The sequence below is a fragment of the Erpetoichthys calabaricus genome, chromosome 12, assembly GCF_900747795.2.
Source record: "Erpetoichthys calabaricus chromosome 12, fErpCal1.3, whole genome shotgun sequence".
Lineage (NCBI taxonomy): Eukaryota > Metazoa > Chordata > Cladistia > Polypteriformes > Polypteridae > Erpetoichthys > Erpetoichthys calabaricus.
Window position 1 is genome coordinate 74254606 of NC_041405.2, and position 17591 is coordinate 74272196.

General features: G+C 37.4%; 1 protein-coding gene across 2 annotated transcripts in view; it reads right to left on the bottom strand.

Moving 5' to 3' along the window:
• aff2 (AF4/FMR2 family, member 2) overlaps positions 1 to 17591 on the bottom strand; it is a 684414-nt gene that overhangs the window by 490351 nt on the left and 176472 nt on the right. For both annotated transcript variants that reach the window (XM_051935183.1, XM_028816861.2), the window contains exon 2: positions 13601 to 13721. In XM_051935183.1, the coding sequence (XP_051791143.1) occupies positions 13601 to 13721 (121 nt within the window). The remainder of the gene's footprint in view (positions 1 to 13600; positions 13722 to 17591) is intronic.

A 17591-nucleotide genomic window follows, 5' to 3' on the forward strand; every position in this document is an offset into this window, starting at 1 on the left:
CGGTGGCATTTTAAGTTCAAACATAACTTTTGAAACTTTTGAGAAAAATACTTTTCCTTCTTTTTATTTCTCTGAACACAATGTTTTTTCTGTCTGTGTGCTTTACATCAGGTTTTTACAGTTTGATCTGACATTTTTAAAAAAACTGTTAAGGAAAGCTCTCATTCTGAAATTGCTGCTGATCAGCTAGGTTGAGAACTGCATTTGTGGCTCACTTCTTTGCGGATAAACCAGGATCACAGCATACAGTATATCAGATTACGCTGATTTTGATTTTACCAATTTATCTTGAGCACTTCAAAGAAGATGTGCTTTTTAATTCCACTAAAAGAGCTATCAGACTTTTTGGCATGAGCCCCTCTTGATACTGTTTCATGCACCATTGAAATGAATTACAAGCAGTTCATTTAGTTTAAAGTATTATTAAAATGTATCTTTGTTTTTTTTGTTGTTTTTTTTTTTAACTAAGCAGAAAACCAGGGGGCTAATACATGTAAATGAGGGAAATAAGCCGACTGTAATCTACTTACTGATTGAAAAGAAATGATTTTCTTAGTAATAACCAAGAATAGTACATTATTTAAATTGTACGTGTGGGGGGTGTCCTGTTTTGAAAATCTAGTACCTGAAATACAAAAAAGGATCTAACATTTTGTAAATACTGAGACAGACTAAGCCAGAATCAGTACCTTCTTACAGCAACCCTGGATAATTAGATCAATAGTCAGCTACCACAAGTATTTGGGGTTAAGTTTAATGATGCCAATGCTTCATGCTAAAGACCCACTTGTTGCATGTTGCCAATATGGAAAAACCACATAGATTTACTTCATAAAAGGTTCATACCCTGTGTCAATTCTTAGAAAGCAGACAAGGCATGCCATTTTAATCTACAGTATAAGGAGGAGGAGGAGGAGGAAGTTAGGAGCAGGTGCTGAAACAGCGCATTGCTGCACCCACCACATGACAAACTAACTCAGGTTAGAACCCGAGTGCAGCCATGCAATGGGTGACACCTCAGCACCACACTACTTCAGATGGTATGGAACCAGTGTGAGGTTTTTTATGGTGGCTAGAGTGCCAATTCTGCCACCAACCCCCAGGTTTTTCCCTGGAGGTTGGAGGACCTACCTACAGGGCTGGATGCAGATTAACGTCATACCCAGGACTGAGCAGTATAAGCTTGTCAATATAATTGCCTGAATAACTGAGCAAGTTGGTTGAGCTAAGGGTGTTCTTAAATTATCAAAAAAATGTAGTTAAACAAATTTAGTGCATTCTGTTATATGTCATGTAAATCTCCTTAGGTAATGGCATCATCCAAAAATTCAATAATAGTATTATAAATCCTCCCTGAGGCATACAGGGCATCCTCACTGATAATATCCTTTTGTCATTGGTCCTGACAGAACATCTGCATTCCAGGATAGTCATTTGCCTTCAACCAATCACCTTGAAAGTTTAGCGTCTGCCATCGTAAAGTGGGGACTACATGCACAGACCCACATTATTTAATCTAACCAGCTTACTTTAGGAATTTTAATAATGGCACTTTTTGTCCTTCAAACAGCTGGTATTTTGCACATTTCTGTGAATTCTATGAATGACGAAAAACTTTGTTTCCTTCTGCTTTGTTATGTCAGAGGCTAGTTATAAAGCTGATGGGTCAATAACTGCCCCAGAACAACACCTTTGATGTGGTTCCAAGGACAAAAACTCAGCAATATCAGATCCATAATCCTCACTAATTATCCAGTCCCAATTACCCATGGAAAGTCATGGAAAGTGCGCTAGCTATCTTGTACAGCAGCTTTATTACAGCCACCGGCTATTTAACTTTAGTAGACACTACCCAAAGGTTTGGACCACAGATGGAGTTGGCAGATTTGGATAGATTTGTGAATCAAATGCTTTGCATGAGGACTTAGCCACACACACAAGAACACAAGATCTTACATCTCCTTGAGGTAGGTCAGCTGTTCCCCATATTTGGTTTTTTTTATTTTGTTCCATTTGATTCAATGAAAAGAAAATGTCTGCATTTACTTGAAATTTGTTTGTAATTAAATGCCCTGTTTCTGCTTACTGTTTATTGAGTCAGACATAGGCAGCTGTATACTGTATGTGTTGTATTTCTAAGAAATATATTGTAAAGTCAAATTATTTTCATCATTCATTTGAATTAATTTTTAATTAACTTGCATGTTAAGATTCTGCCACTTAGATCATTAATTCATTCCACCGATCACTTTCCAAAACATTTTATTTCAGAGCAGTGTCCTTGGGAAGCTTAACCCAAAAGCACCAGGGACAAGGGGGGAACCAACACTGAATGGATTAGCAGTCCATCGTGGTGCACAGTAACTAACACCCATCCAATTTAGAATTGCACCGTCTAACTTGACATGGGAGAAAACTGAAGAACTCAATGAAAACCTATGCAGTGTCTACACTGACAGGATTTGAACCCAGCACCATGAAGTTATAAGACAGCAGCCCTAACACATGTGACACCACTCTGTCCAAACCTTCCTTTAAGTTAAAAAATAATAATAATCAGGCACAGATAATAATAATAATAATAATAATAATAATAATAATAATAATAATAATAATGTAGTTATTAGTCTGCATTCACCTAAAGATTTAAGCTGTATCTGAACAAGTACTGTACTAGTGTAATAGAACTGTTAAGGGCATTATGTAGTATACACTTGGTGAAGTTGAGGTGGTTCAGGCATTTGATTAGGATGCCTCCTGGATACCTCAATGCTGAGATGTTCTGAGCATGTCCAAGAAGGAGGAGGCCTCGGGGTAGACTCAGGACATACTGGACAGAAAATATCCCTCAGCTGGCCTGAGAACGCCTCATTGTCGCCCCGGAGAAGTAGGAGGGGAAAAGGAACATGTGGACATCTTTGACTGCTGCCATCATGAACCACATCCATATAAGCAGTAGAAAATTGATGGATGGATGCATGGCACTTCATGAAGTCTAAACAGGCAAAACTACATTTCCAAATCTTTTTTTATTTGTCATTTATTTTGTCTATTTGTAAATATACATTGAAGGAGTTCTTCTTAAGCTCTTTATGTGATTAATGTACTTACATTTAGGTGGCGTGGTGGCACAGTGTTAGCACTGCTGCCTCGCAGTAAGGAGTCTTTGGTTCACGTCCTGGGTCCTCCCTGCATGGAGTTTGCATGTTCTCCCTGTGTCTGTGTGCATTTCCTCCAGGTGCTCCAGTTTCCTCCAACAGTCCAAAGACATGCAGGTTAACTGAATTGGCAACACTAAATTGGTGGGTGGGCGTGTGTATCTGTGTTTGCCCTGCGATGGACTAGCACCCTGTCCAGAGAATTGTTCCTGACTTGCACCCTGTGCTAACTGGGATGGACTCCAGCAACCCCTGTGGCCCTGTTCAGTAATAACTGGATTAGAATATAACTGACTGACTGTATTTACTTTTACTTAGGAAGCATCAGTTTACTGAAATCAGTGCTTCTAAAATGAAAAGAAGGCAGGCAATGTATCCAAATTTTTGGAAAAAATGTATCTGCAATTAAAAGATACACATTCTAGATGACTATTTTCTTGCATCACATACATCCATCCATCCATTTTCCAACCCGCTGAATCCGAACACAGGGTCACGGGGGTCTGCTGGAGCCAATCCCAGCCAACACAGGGCACAAGGCAGGAACCAATCCTGGGCAGGGTGCCAACCCACCGCAGGACACACACAAACACACCCACACACCAAGCACACACTAGGGCCAATTTTAGAATCGCCAATCCACCTAACCTGCATGTCTTTGGACTGTGGGAGGAAACCGGAGCGCCCGGAGGAAACCCACGCAGACACGGGGAGAACATGCAAACTCCACGCAGGGAGGACCCGGGAAGCGAACCCGGGTCCCCAGGTCTCCCAACTGCGAGGCAGCAGCGCTACCCACTGCGCCACCGTGCCGCCCCGCATCACATACATCCAAGTTCAAATAATAAATAAGCCTCATTTACTAGTGTCAGTTCTAGGCATTATAATATTCATTTAAGTCAAGTAAAAAAACAGAACTTTTTTCATAATTGACTTTTCCTCTAAATTTGCTTTTCAGCTAATAGATTTTTGCTCTTAATTCATACAGCGTGCCTGATCCCTGGTACTTAATAATTCTGACCATGTAATTTTATTCCTTTTTTTCCTTGTACCATAAAGCTTTTTTTGTCATTTGGAGTAATCCTTTTCACTATTTGTAAAATGTAATCACTTGAATAACAGAAAAAGTGCAAATTAATCAACCCTAGTGTTAAATTTGTTACTCTATCATATCATTAATTTTGCAACACTTTGGAAAAATGCTATTTTAACACTGCAGAGTGTGAAGAAAAAACGTAAACTAAAAAAGTGTTGAATTTCATTTTGACAGAGCTCATTTGACACACACACTAACATCTGCTAAGAACACACATTATTTAATCCAATTTGAATGTTACGTTTTCAGGTTCCACTCACAGGAAATCTACAGAGCATAGCATTATAAAAACTGATTGATCCATTAAGGATCATGGGGGCTCAGCATTTCTGCCAAAAGCATCAGGTTCAAGGCCTGCACCCACCCACCCAGCCCCCAGTCATCAGTGAACGTAACTCTGGGTAATGTGAGCACACTGACACTGACAGTGACCTGCAATGGGACTCCAACCCAGAAGGCTGCATTTGTGAAGCAGCTGTGCTAAACACTGCAACACCAAGTAGCTCTTATAAATCTACACCAGACTGCCTACAAAATGAATTAGAATTAATTTCAATAAAATGAATAAAATGAGGACATATTTCATAGGCATCACATTTGCATTAAGAGCGATCATCTCAAAGTGCTAAGAGCACTCAGCAAAAGATGGCCTTCTGGTAGGCACCTTGTCCCAGTACAATGGAGAACTTGCCAGAGTATTAGAAGTCATCATGAAAGGTGATGCCAGTTCTTCTTCAAGGTGTTTAAATTCATATTTAATATATAAGTTTACTGTTTAGTAGTAGCTTTTAGACATCAATTCTTTTCATATATGGTGCTTTTCACTGTGAAAAGGGCTACATTCTTTGCAGGTTTTTACAAGTTTAACACAGCAGCGGTAATGTACAAAACCTTACAAAATTTATATACATAAACACTCATATATCAAGATAAACAGCAACACAGAAATAAACATAACAATAAAACAGAAATCAGTCTTTTTCCTTAAGCCTTATTTTTGTAGTGAAAAGTTACACTTAACTAGCCATGTGCGCCCAACTACGTTGCGCGTGTTAAAGTTGTCTGTGAAGGGCTCCCTGTTTAAACGCGGCTGCCAGTCATGAACTGGGCCCTTCGTCGCACAGCATTATGATTTTTTATAAGGGAAACAAAATTACAAAAGAAAACCCTTGGAAATTGATTCGATAGGAACGGCCTACTCGGAATCACTGTCCGAATAGTAATTATGTGGTGGTGTAGGAGCATTTCTGCTTCTCTCCGTTCACAGTCCGTCTCATTTTCACGACGCTGTCGTTTCCTCTCACGATCTCTTCTCAACCTCCAATTTCGCAGGTTGCTTTGTGGCAATCCAAAGAGTAAGGCAATATACATGGAGCAATGGTTATAAAAGGCGGACACATAGGTATCCAGGCTCTTTAAAGCATAAATAGGGATCACTTCACTGACATGTGAGCAAGCCACGGTACAACTGTGAGACACGCAGCACTCGCCGGCTACAACATAACAATAATAATTTCCGGAACGTGCTGTTACATTGTCATTCATTTTACCCACTGTCTTTCTTTCATTCATATGTTACGTAGGCACGTACCTTTTATCTTCGGCAATCTCATTCTCTAACCAGGCCTCAGGAGCTAACCAGCGTAACACTGTCCACCACCCCTTTCGTTATTCCAGCACATTGTTGACATCCGTGAGTAACAACAACGTACTAAACTGGAAGGTGGTCTACGCATGCGTGGAATTCACGGACAAACAAAGATGAAGATCCAAATGAAGATTATATATAAAGATTAGTTAATTTAAAGCACAACAATTTGTTTAGTTTGAATGTTTGTGTTTTGAGGTGTGACTGGAGTACTACAGTCTTCAGTAGTATAAGCCTGGAGGAGATTCTTAATGCAATGCCTATGTTTTAGCTGTCTCTCTACTGCCATCTAGTGCTTCTTCTTCTAATTCATTCGCGGACAAACAAAGATCAAGATCCAAATGAAGATTATATATAGAGATGCTGTATAGTGTATGTTTAGATTAACAATATTTTTGGGAGTCCGGGGGCCTCATGTATAACGCCGTGCGTAGAACTCACACTATAACATGGCGTAAGCACAAAAGTGGGAATGTGCGTACACACAGAAAAATCCAGATGCAGGAATCTGTACGTATGCAAACTTCCACGTTCTTCCGCTACTTAAATCCCGATCAGCGTGAAAAGTAACGCACGTGTACGCGTCTGCTGTCCCGCCCCAACTCCTCCCAGAATTACGCCTCTTTGAATATGCAAATCAATATAAATAGCCTTCTGTGAAAAGACAATGGGAAAAGCACAGGGGAAAATATAAGAATTTCAGCGAATACCAAGTGGAGGCAAAGGAAAAATGTAATATTTGTTGGTTTAAACAGTGGTATAATCAACAAAAGGAAGTTGATCGAGTGACAGAGTGTCGGAGAAACTCAAAAGCTCAAGTTCACAAAGTCGCACAGTGCCCGAAATAAAAAAGAAGTTACATATCAAAGTCGCTGTGAAAAGGCGAGTCGTAGCCCACTGTCTGAGTGTCATATGAAAGCTTATTAGGGTACAGACAAAAAAAATAGGCATACAGTGGGAAAAAAAGCACGAAATGTCAACTTTAATCTTGAAATTTCCACTTTAATCACGTAGTTTATTTTGCCATTAAAGAACATCATAAACTTCATCTTAAAATCGTTTAATTTACTAGTTTCTCAAATCCCATTGTAACTAAAGTAGCACGTTAAATGCTTTGTTCTGTATTTGATCTTCTTTGTGCTCTGTGTGTGAATCACTACCTGCTTCTTAAACGGGCTTTCTCTTTCTCCGACAGGACACATAATCCATTACATTCGTGATATTACAGCTCTCTGAATAATTAAAATACTGAGATGTATACGTGATATCTTTTTCATGATGATAGGAATGAAAGCATGTTATTAAACATGGGAACACGGTGGCGCAGTGCTTGTTCATGTCTCACGCAAGAGGCTTGCTGTGCCATGCACAACCTCCGATGAAATAATTTATTACAGAAGTACTGTCTCTTTCAAACGTACTAACCTCCAATTCCTTTCCTTACTTTTCTTTCTCCAAATACCCAATCGCCACACAATCAGCTCTGTAATAGAAGTGAAGCCATTTGTAAGCTTAGAACGCCGATTCTTCAAAACTTTTAAGGAACATTGAAATATCTTTGTAGTACATGTTTAAGTATTCTATCCGTCTATCCTTCCAGTGTCGCGTCAGCACCAGCAAGAATACAACGCAATGCAGGAACAATCCCTGAACTAGCTAGCGCTGCGGCACCGTGTTCTCACATGTTTAATTATTAACAATACAGATTATTTAAATGAAGTTAAAGTTTTATCTGTATAATATAATCAACATATTTTGCTGCATTTCATCTTAAAAATGATATCGTCATCATATGTAAATACGCGCTTTATAAAGTGGCGCAGGTTGTGCAATATTATAATTGTAGTGCAAGTTTACAGTGAGGTAATTGTACTTATAAGTACAAACAGTTCTACAAGGAGCACTTGATGGACTGATTGAGTGCGTTTATAGTTCTTGGGATGAAACTTTTTCTAAACCGCAAAGTCCGTATAGGAAAGTCTCTGAAACGTTTTGACGTGGCTCAGGCAGCTTCTGCTTCATGCTGTATACCGATAATTCTCTTTCCAATTAGCTGCTGCTGTGATTCCCCACTCAGATACAGTGATATAAATACTCTGAGTGGTGCAGTGAGAGTAATATGGAAAAAGATGATCTGCTGTGGCAACCCTTAACAGAAGCAGCTGAAAGAAGAAGAAGATGCATCGAGAGTAACAACGCTAAAGCAGTTATGGTATTTGGAATACTATGGCTATTCCCTGGACCATTATATTGCTGCAGGTTAATTACAATCAGATGCATTACACTAATAAACAATATGCAGTTAGTTTCAGTGTATTTATAAAGCCGCGTCAGGAATGTGGATCTAAGAAAGAAAGGGTGACCACATAGGAACAGTAGCGCTGCTTTGACGCTGGGTGCCGCCAGTCTGCAAAACCGAGCGGAGAAATTGCGTACGCCAGAGTATGAGGTACCGTGGAAATGTGCGTGGCTTTACGCCAAGTTTAGGTTTTATACATCACTATTTGAGCGTGGAAACATTCGTACACAACAATTCTGTGCGTACGCACTGTTTATACATGAGGCCCCTGGCATTAAAAAAAAATAGAAGAGTAATATAAAATACCATCCATCCATCCATTGTCCAACCCGCTGAATCCGAACACAGGGTCACGGGGGTCTGCTGGAGCCAATCCCAGCCAACACAGGGCACAAGGCAGGAACCAATCCTGGGCAGGGTGCCAACCCACCGCAGGATATAAAATACCACCTTGATAAAAAGTGATGACAAGCACTATTTCTTTGGAGGGCAAACAACTCTACAACGCAAAACTGAAATAACATGCTGTCATCAAAACATTAACAGAAACCAGTGGGCCTGATCCATAATGCAACATCCCAGTAAGATTGTCTGAGTGAATATTCTGCAAGCACTAAAGCTACAGGAGATGGAGGAGCTGTCTGCATGTCTATCAGCCAACTGGGAACACACAAGCGAAGAAGGTGAAATCAAACTTCTTTGAAAAACTAGAAATATAAATAAACCTTTTGTAGATACTCATTACTAAACCTTAAGACATGTTTTCATTTTTAATATTGTTGTATAATTCTGCTTTCCAAAACACAACACAGCATACTACAGGCAAACCGAAGCTCATAGTAAGATCACTTTCAAGATGGTGGGGGGGAAACTCAAATTTATTTTGGTGCACCGTACTCAGGCCTGGCACCAGCATTAAGATGAATTTAGCATTTGCCTAGGGCACAGATCATAAGGGTGACAAACTGCAGCCACACAAGTTAGCTACTGAACAATTGGTTGGCACACTAATAAGCTTGGCCTAGGGTGCAAAATAACCAGCACTGACTGTACTCCATAGAAAGTAAAACACATTTACAGTATATTGTCTTTCATGGTGAATGGTAGAACTTAATACATTTACATTTTATAACAGTGCTATTTGAATTGTATCATTTACACTGATCCTGATGACATTTCACACACTCTTTCATTTAATCTGTGTTATTAAATATTTGTCATACATCTTTAGTCACTGCAACCATTCATGATAAGGAAAAATCACAAGTAATTTTCCTTCATTTATTACACGGATAGCATGGTAGTGCATTGGTAAGCACTGCTGCTTCATGGATCCAGTATCTGTGGTTTGAATCCTGTGTCCAGCACCCTCTCTGTGTGCACTCTACACATCATCCCCATGTCTCCTCATGTTTTCCTCCTCAGATATTCTGATTTCACCCATATCCATGTGTTAAATCAATTTTGACTTTGGTCCAGTGTGGGTCCTGAGTTGGCCTGGCACCATGTTCAGGACTGGTTCCTTTATTACTACAGCACATTTTCATAAAACGGATGTAGCTCTGTGCAACATGTCAAAGAAGTAGTAACAAATTAAATTTAGATAAGAATAATAAAGAATAAACAGTATACAAAAGATACAAAAGAGTTTCTTAAAATGTTCCACTGTATTATTATGCTGTATCTCAATTGGTAAAGTATTCCAGATTTTTGGTATATAACAGCAAAAGGCCGCCTAACCACTTATTTAAAACTTGGCTTTTGGAATTTTAAGCCGGAACGCTCTTAGAACATATGATAATAATAATTCTTTACATTTATATAGCGCTTTTGATAGAAGTCTTCAAATTACGAACAGAATTAGTACCCTGGAACCCTTTTAAATCAGCTACTCAACCAAAATGCAGGAATATAAATATACTGTAAACAGATTAGATGTAAATTTTGCACAAATACTGGAAGTTTTTTTTTTCTTCACACAGATAACCATAAGTTACCAAGTAGTGCAGTAGATAGTAATACATTATAGGCCATCAAAACCTGAATTGATGTTACCTGGCAATATTTATGTGTATGGAAATCAACAAGCTGTGCTGGCCTAAAATAGTGAAATGCAGCTAATACCAAAATAAAATGTAGAAAGCACACAGCAAATGTACAGTAGCTTCATTGCTGTATATGAACAATCCTGCTGTATATAACAAGTCTATAATTTGAACTCCAAGATTAATTATTTTCTTGTTCTAAATAGCAATAGAGTAGCAACAATAGTAATACTCATAATACTGTCACACATACAAAGCGATGCAGTGAAATTCTTAATTCTTATTTCATGCCTGTACTCTGTTACCCAATATATTGATCTTATTCAGCTGCATTATTGGTGAGCAGGCCAATTATAGGAGTGTAACAATCATGTCCCGAAGACTGACAGCTTGTGCATAAGATAACCTTTTCATTATTGTTTTGCACATCAGACCTAGAATTGACATGGTGTCTTTTTTTCTTCAACACCAAAGTTTTAAATGCCAAAGCTACAAACTGAACACCATTTGTAGGTACACAGTACTGTTCACTAATAAGCGAAGGAAGGGTGAAATTGCCTCAGTGTAATGCAATACTCTATGTGCCACCATAGACATTAAGTAACTCCAATGAGCTTGCCATCTGAATCAATTGTTTGACCCTTAATAGCCTAATAAGCAAAGCTTACATATGCTGTTCTTAATAAGCAATATTTATACATGCAAACATGTGGATACCATATAATATCTTTAATGTACAAACCATATTAGTAGAATTATATACAAGTTGTTTTGCTTCCATCCTATTTTTTCAGAACATCCGTTTGCATGAACAGTTTAGAATAGAAGAACAGCTTGTGGAATATTATTAGACAGAGACGGGAAACAGCGCATTGAATAGAATCAGGAATGAAGGAAACGAATGACCACAAATTTACAGTACTATGACAATGCCTTGCTCACGTGGTCTGTCTGATCTACCACTACTACAAGCCAAATTATCCAAGTGTTGACAGAGAAGTGAAGAGAATTCCTGCTGGAAGCTTTAAGGGCTTACCGTTTATTTGGAATGATTTAACAATGAATACAGTTAAGCCTCCAGTTTGTGCTCTGAACAATGCAGCTCACTCTTTAACTGTTATCTATAGTTTTTTTTTTTTTAATTGCAGCACATTTTGATAAAAAGTAAAAACACCAAAACTCTCAGAGTTAACCATTCACACCACAGTAAATTTGTGATAAAAGGAAACACTATGGCAAATGAAGCACTAAGAAGCATCAGTCTTAGAAATATTCTTACTGCAACTGCATACCCTTTACAATAATCCTAGCTATTCTACTGATGCATTTTACTATGCATTTCTTTAGATTATTACTAATGATATTAACAGTAATAGCAACTGGTGGCACTTTTCAGTTTAAGGAAAAGAAGATTAAGAGGAGACATGATCAAAAGTGTTTAAAATTATGATGGGAGTTAGTATAGAGGATTGAGATTTATTTGTTATGTTATTTTAAAATGAGTTCATAAAGAACTTGGGGACACGGTTAGAAACCTGTTAGCGTAAATTCCGTACAAACATTAGGAAGGTGTTCTTCACCCAGGGAACCACAGACACATGGAATAAGATTGTTGTGTGGTAGACAGAAGGACTTTAATGGATTTTCAAAACTCTGCTTAGGATAGGACTGGTGAGCTTTGTTGGGATGAATGGCCTGTTCCTGTCTACATTGTTTAAATTTTGTAATGTTCTGCGCTGCCTATCCAAGTGTGCATGTGCTCTGTCATGGGCTGTCTGCTGTCTGGGGTTGGTTCCTGTCTTGTACCCTGTACTGCCAGAAGACACCTGCTCCACACAACCCTAAGATGGAAAAGCAGGATAGAAAGCGAGTGGATTGAAAGATGAAAAACAATTATCTATTCTTTTGTCCATAAACACTGAATTCTGTTTGGGGTTTAACCAAGCCACTAATGTTAGCAAATAGGAACTTTACTTTTTTTTTTAAACTAAAGAAATGACATCCTGAATAATAAGGTTCAATAATCTAAAACACAGATTATCACAAGATGCAGTTAAATTGTCAAGTCTCATGTATTGTAATGAGCTCTTTGCAAATAATTTTTACTTTATATAAAGATTTACCCAACAGTTTTCATGCCTGATGAAATGTAAGGTCACACTATTTTAAAATAGTCTATTGAATTTGAAAACATACTGCTAAGTCAAATAATAATATAATTTTATGTAATAAGAACAAAGGTGTCTGTTAACATATAATGGAAGTAATTCAGTTTTGAAAAAGTCCTTAAGCAGTTCATTTTATAATAATTACTGTTATTTTACACTAGTTATTTAGTTATTTTTTCGCTAAAATTAAGTATCAAAAAGCACAGGGAATAATGGATGACAGGGACATGATCAGTTTTTAAAATAAATTCATGGATCTCATAACTTGACTTACTTCTATTTTGCCTTTACCAGTGGGTTTTCCTACGATACAGCACTTTGATCCTAAATGACTCCTGTTGGGAACTTTCTGAATAGATTCTGCGTGTTCTCTCTGCACTGCAAAGGTTCCACCAGGAACTTTCACAAATCATTGACCAATCTTTAGTGGCACTATATAGTGGTCTCTGTTATGAGAGGCAATACACTTACTGGTTTATGCTTTGCCACCAATGCCTGACCTGATAGTCCAATCTTCCCCAAATTACAAGAATAAAATAGTGAATTAAAGTGATGGGATGGGTTTAATAGTACTTTACAGTAATCTGTACTGTGACTTATACTGTAATTGAAAATTCAAAAAAATCTGCTATAGCTTTAAAAGATGAAAAGTTATATGTTTAACAATTATAATACAAATCATACTTAAACGAAAATTTTCATTAAAACTTTCTCAGACATTTCAACTGTTTAAATGAGATGCTTGTAACAACAATCTATGTGTCCATCCATTTTCTAACCTGCTTTCCCATTTTACTTGTCCTGTGGCTGGAGTGTATGCAGGCATTATTCAATGCAAGGTGGTGCCAGTCCATCACAGACCTTGAAATAACTGTTTAAGCTGAAAACTTTGTGCTGAATTGCTTAACTCTTTTAAACAATGCCCCTTATACAGTAACTAGAGTTGGGTTTCTTCTTAATACGCCTGAATAACAAATAACATAGTTCTTAATGGATGATAGGGGTATAATCTGTTTTTAAAATGAATTCATGGATCTCGTCTCCAGCCAACCATAATATTTACCAACAAGTCGAAGAATAGAAAATTAAACCTCAGACTTCTCGATTATGCAAAGGAAGCTGCGGAAGAACACGTTTTTAGAAACATGTTTCTAGCTGCAGACATTCCTTAATAACAAGTGTTTACCTTGTATGGCTCGCCAAAAAGATTAAACCCAGAGGAGAAGAGATCTTCATCTTGCTGAACTTCCTGAGTCCGCCGTTCCCATTCCTTTTTCTTCAGTGCATTGCGGTCAGGCTCATAATGGCTAAGAAAACAAAAGCAAAATTATGAGAAGGTCTGTTACAATGATGCAAGCGGATATGTAAAAAAATAAAGGACATGTCTTTTCCTAAAATACTTTTCAGCCAAGAGATGAATTATAATAATATATATTTAATACTCATAAACATGTGTTATAAGAAAATTAAACAAGAATAATTGGCAGCCTACAAGACATGTGTATAAATTTATTTTTTGATAAGTCAAAGACGTGTGTGTTGTAAATCAGAAACCTAGTTTTGAATTCAGTAGCTACAATAGAAACGTTTATTAAATGCTTATTGCTAACATCAGAAACATTATTATACAGAACAAAATCATCAGTAAATGTTTGCTTGGAGCTATGCATCCATTATGAGTCACTAGCAAAACACCATACGAGTTATTTATGTATGATTCAACAATACAATAACTTCACAACTCAAACCCATTTGCCAGCTAAGCTGCACATATTAAAAATGTCATCACTCTCCATCTATTATCTACAACCACATTTTCCTGTCAAGGGAATATGTCAATATGATTTCCACTCACAAAAGAATCAATAAATGATGATACTGTACACTTTGTGGTGATAAATGTGAGGGTGCATCTTTATGGTCTGAAAGGCTGAGGTGGGTCTATGAGGGTGCATGGATATGACAGCTTATTACAGTGACTGCTGCCATGAAAAGGCGCATACAATAAGGTTGAGGTGCCCTCAGGGACCACTGACAGTAATAATGGGTGTTAACAAATTTAAGTAAGATACAGTGTTTTGCAAATTGGATTACATTTAGGAAAAAAATGTTGTACTTTAGTATTTTTCCAATGAATAAAACATGGTGATGCTTTCATCATTGCTATTGTTTGAATAAGAAGTCATTTCAATCCAGCACAGGTCAAAATAAACCAAAAACGTCCATTATTTTTAAATAACAAAGAGAAATTTCATCAACAGCTTTTTAATTTTTTTCTGAAAACTTATCAAAGAAAGTAGAAGTACATTGGGATAATTGTGCACATCAGTCCTTTTAGATGGTGGTCAATAACATTCATTCAGACCCAAAATTCAAATCCAGGTTGGATCTGCCCATTCGTTTCTTAGAACTCAACACTCTTAAAGATGCAATACTTCCAGTTTTTTCTCTCCTCTACATTTAATTGTTGGTCTTACCTTCTACGTCTGCTCTTTTGTATATGCAGTACACGCAGACTTTTTTGGTATTGTCATTTAAGCAACTCCAGGTGGCAGAACAATGAAGAGAACAGAAATGTTTGTTTTATTGGGCATTTCAGTGACACATCCAGCACAGTTCAATATTCTTAAAGTAATTAAATCACAGTTAACAGACACGTTCTCTCTAAACAGCTGTCTTCAATGCTAATAATAATGCCTAATGTATACACTTAATGTTAATTGCTTTAGTGTGTAGCATATCTATTAAAGTATGTCTATAAAAATGGTGTGCTATGCGTTGTATGACAAAACTAGCAATGGCAATACTAGGAGAATGGCAAGATACACAAGAAGCACGTTTTCAGGGAACACAACAATTTTTTGGCTCATGATGATGGCCGACTTATAAGAAGATTTAGACTTCCTACAAACATCCTTTTCAAGTTGGGTACTGAATTGGAGCCTACATTACAGTGACCATTACGCAGAAATCATGCAATCCCTGTTCTGTTATAGGTTTTAAAAAATGCAGGCTACTTGCTAACAGGTGCTTTTCAGTTTCAACCTTCCTGGTCAGGAATCTTGCAGACATCCCTGAGCCATGTCATGCCATTTGTATGACATGATATAATTAAATCCATTTACTTGGCAAAATGATTTTATTTTTGAATGATTTAATTTTATTTAACAGTTCAATAACAATGTTCTTAAACATACAGCCGACATCAATTAGCATTGAGTACTGGCAGAGGTCTGGGCAATGCGTGATGGCACATTGCTACTGCTTTCTCCACTCAGCTGTTGTCACTTGCTTCCTGCTCTTGAATTTTTCTTTCATATGTGAATACCACAGAGAGACCAGCAAAAAGAATATTCTTGCGGTTCTCCATTTGAGTAAGTAATACCTGAAGTACAAATTCACAGAGTTTTGTTTTCAGTGTTCTATCATATTTTGTAGTAAAGACATTTAGGAACAAGGCCAAATTTGATGATAATATCATGAAAATTCAAAAAAGGCATATCTTTAAAGCCATAAATGGTTTCTGATGGGAGGTAACGTGTAAAAGCTAAAAGAACTTGCATGAGTGCATAGCCTTGCACTGATTTGAGATATTTTTTAATAAAGGACGCTATATTTATTTTTGTAAATATATTTTTTTATCAAATAATATAATATCACATTTCACCAAGAGTTGGATTTCCTCTCACTAAGTGTAAATAGCAAAGGGCACAGAACATAATGGATGATAATGGAGGTAATGGATAACAGGGACATAATCTGTTTCTTAAATTAATTTATATTATTTTATTAATTTTTGAAGGAACTTGGTGTGGCATGTGGCATGGATTTCATAAGGTTTTATACATGAGGCACTAGGTGTTCATGCCCAAACTTGAATTGGTGAAAATATATAACTCAATGTTTGTGCTGTTTAGATTATACGGTTCAGACATGGCCCACGCATTTACAAACTCATTCGGTTTACGTGAAATCTTTGCCCTGTGCATGTTTTGTAACATAGTAACACAGGTAAGGTCTAAATGAGCATCCCTACATGTTTTTCTGCTCATGCTCTTCATTTTTCTGTGTTTTAGAAGTTGGGCTCGTATTCTAAAAATGCTGAATCAGTGCAGAAGGGAGATATTATTATGCCTCAGCATTTTGTGCCATGATTTGATCCACATATTTTGAGAGAACAGTATGGAAACACAACAGGGGTCTAAACTGTCCAGATTGTATTGTTAAATGCTTTGATGAATCTGAATAGCTAGAGAACCTTCGAATGAGATAAACAACACCTTAACAATTGTTGCAGTCATCTCTCTCCATGCTTCCTTCTCTTCTTTGAGTCAATGAGTCATGTGTTACACAAAATTGATGTAATCGAGCCACATCTTTGAGCAAAAATCAGATCTGACTGTTTAAACTCAGATCAGATAGGGAAACTAAAACGGAAACAGATTTCAATACCACATACAAAAACTGCCTGTATCTACACAAAATCCCATCTGTGTCACATCAGAGTCAAAACATAAACACAGCTTTACTGAAACCAAAAGCAGGTTCCTCCATACCCTCTGAACATCACCACCTGAGATTAAATCTCTGTGTTTGCATTCAGATTCATGAGGTGTACCAGTCCCACAACTAAGTAAAACATGCATCCTTTGATCCATTTACTGATCACATTTAATCAAATTTAATCAAATTTGGGCAACTGGGAGCTGCAGCTACCACTGAATCCTCACGCATAAAGCAAGAACAACAAATCTTATGTAAGTCTATCACAAGGCACACTTGCTCATTTTGGGTGATATTAAAGCTACTAATAAACCTAAACACCATGTTTTAGGGGTGAAGAATTAAAATCCACAAAGAGATGAGGAAAACGTGCAGAAACTCTATAAAGACCATGGCCAGGGTGAAATATGAACACAGTCTGCTGAAGCAGTGAAGCAACAGTATGAAATTCTGTGCCACTATATCACCCAACCACCCATCTCCAACTACCAGCTGCTAGTATTATTGGTGCCTTAGATAGTGGAAGTGGGGCACAATAATACAAAATGGCACAGTACAGGACAATAGCAATATAAATCTCTTCATATAACATTTCTTTCAGTATATTAATTAAATCTTAATGATGAATATTTAAGTATTCATCTACAAGGGATCCATGTTTATCTGAAAGTAAA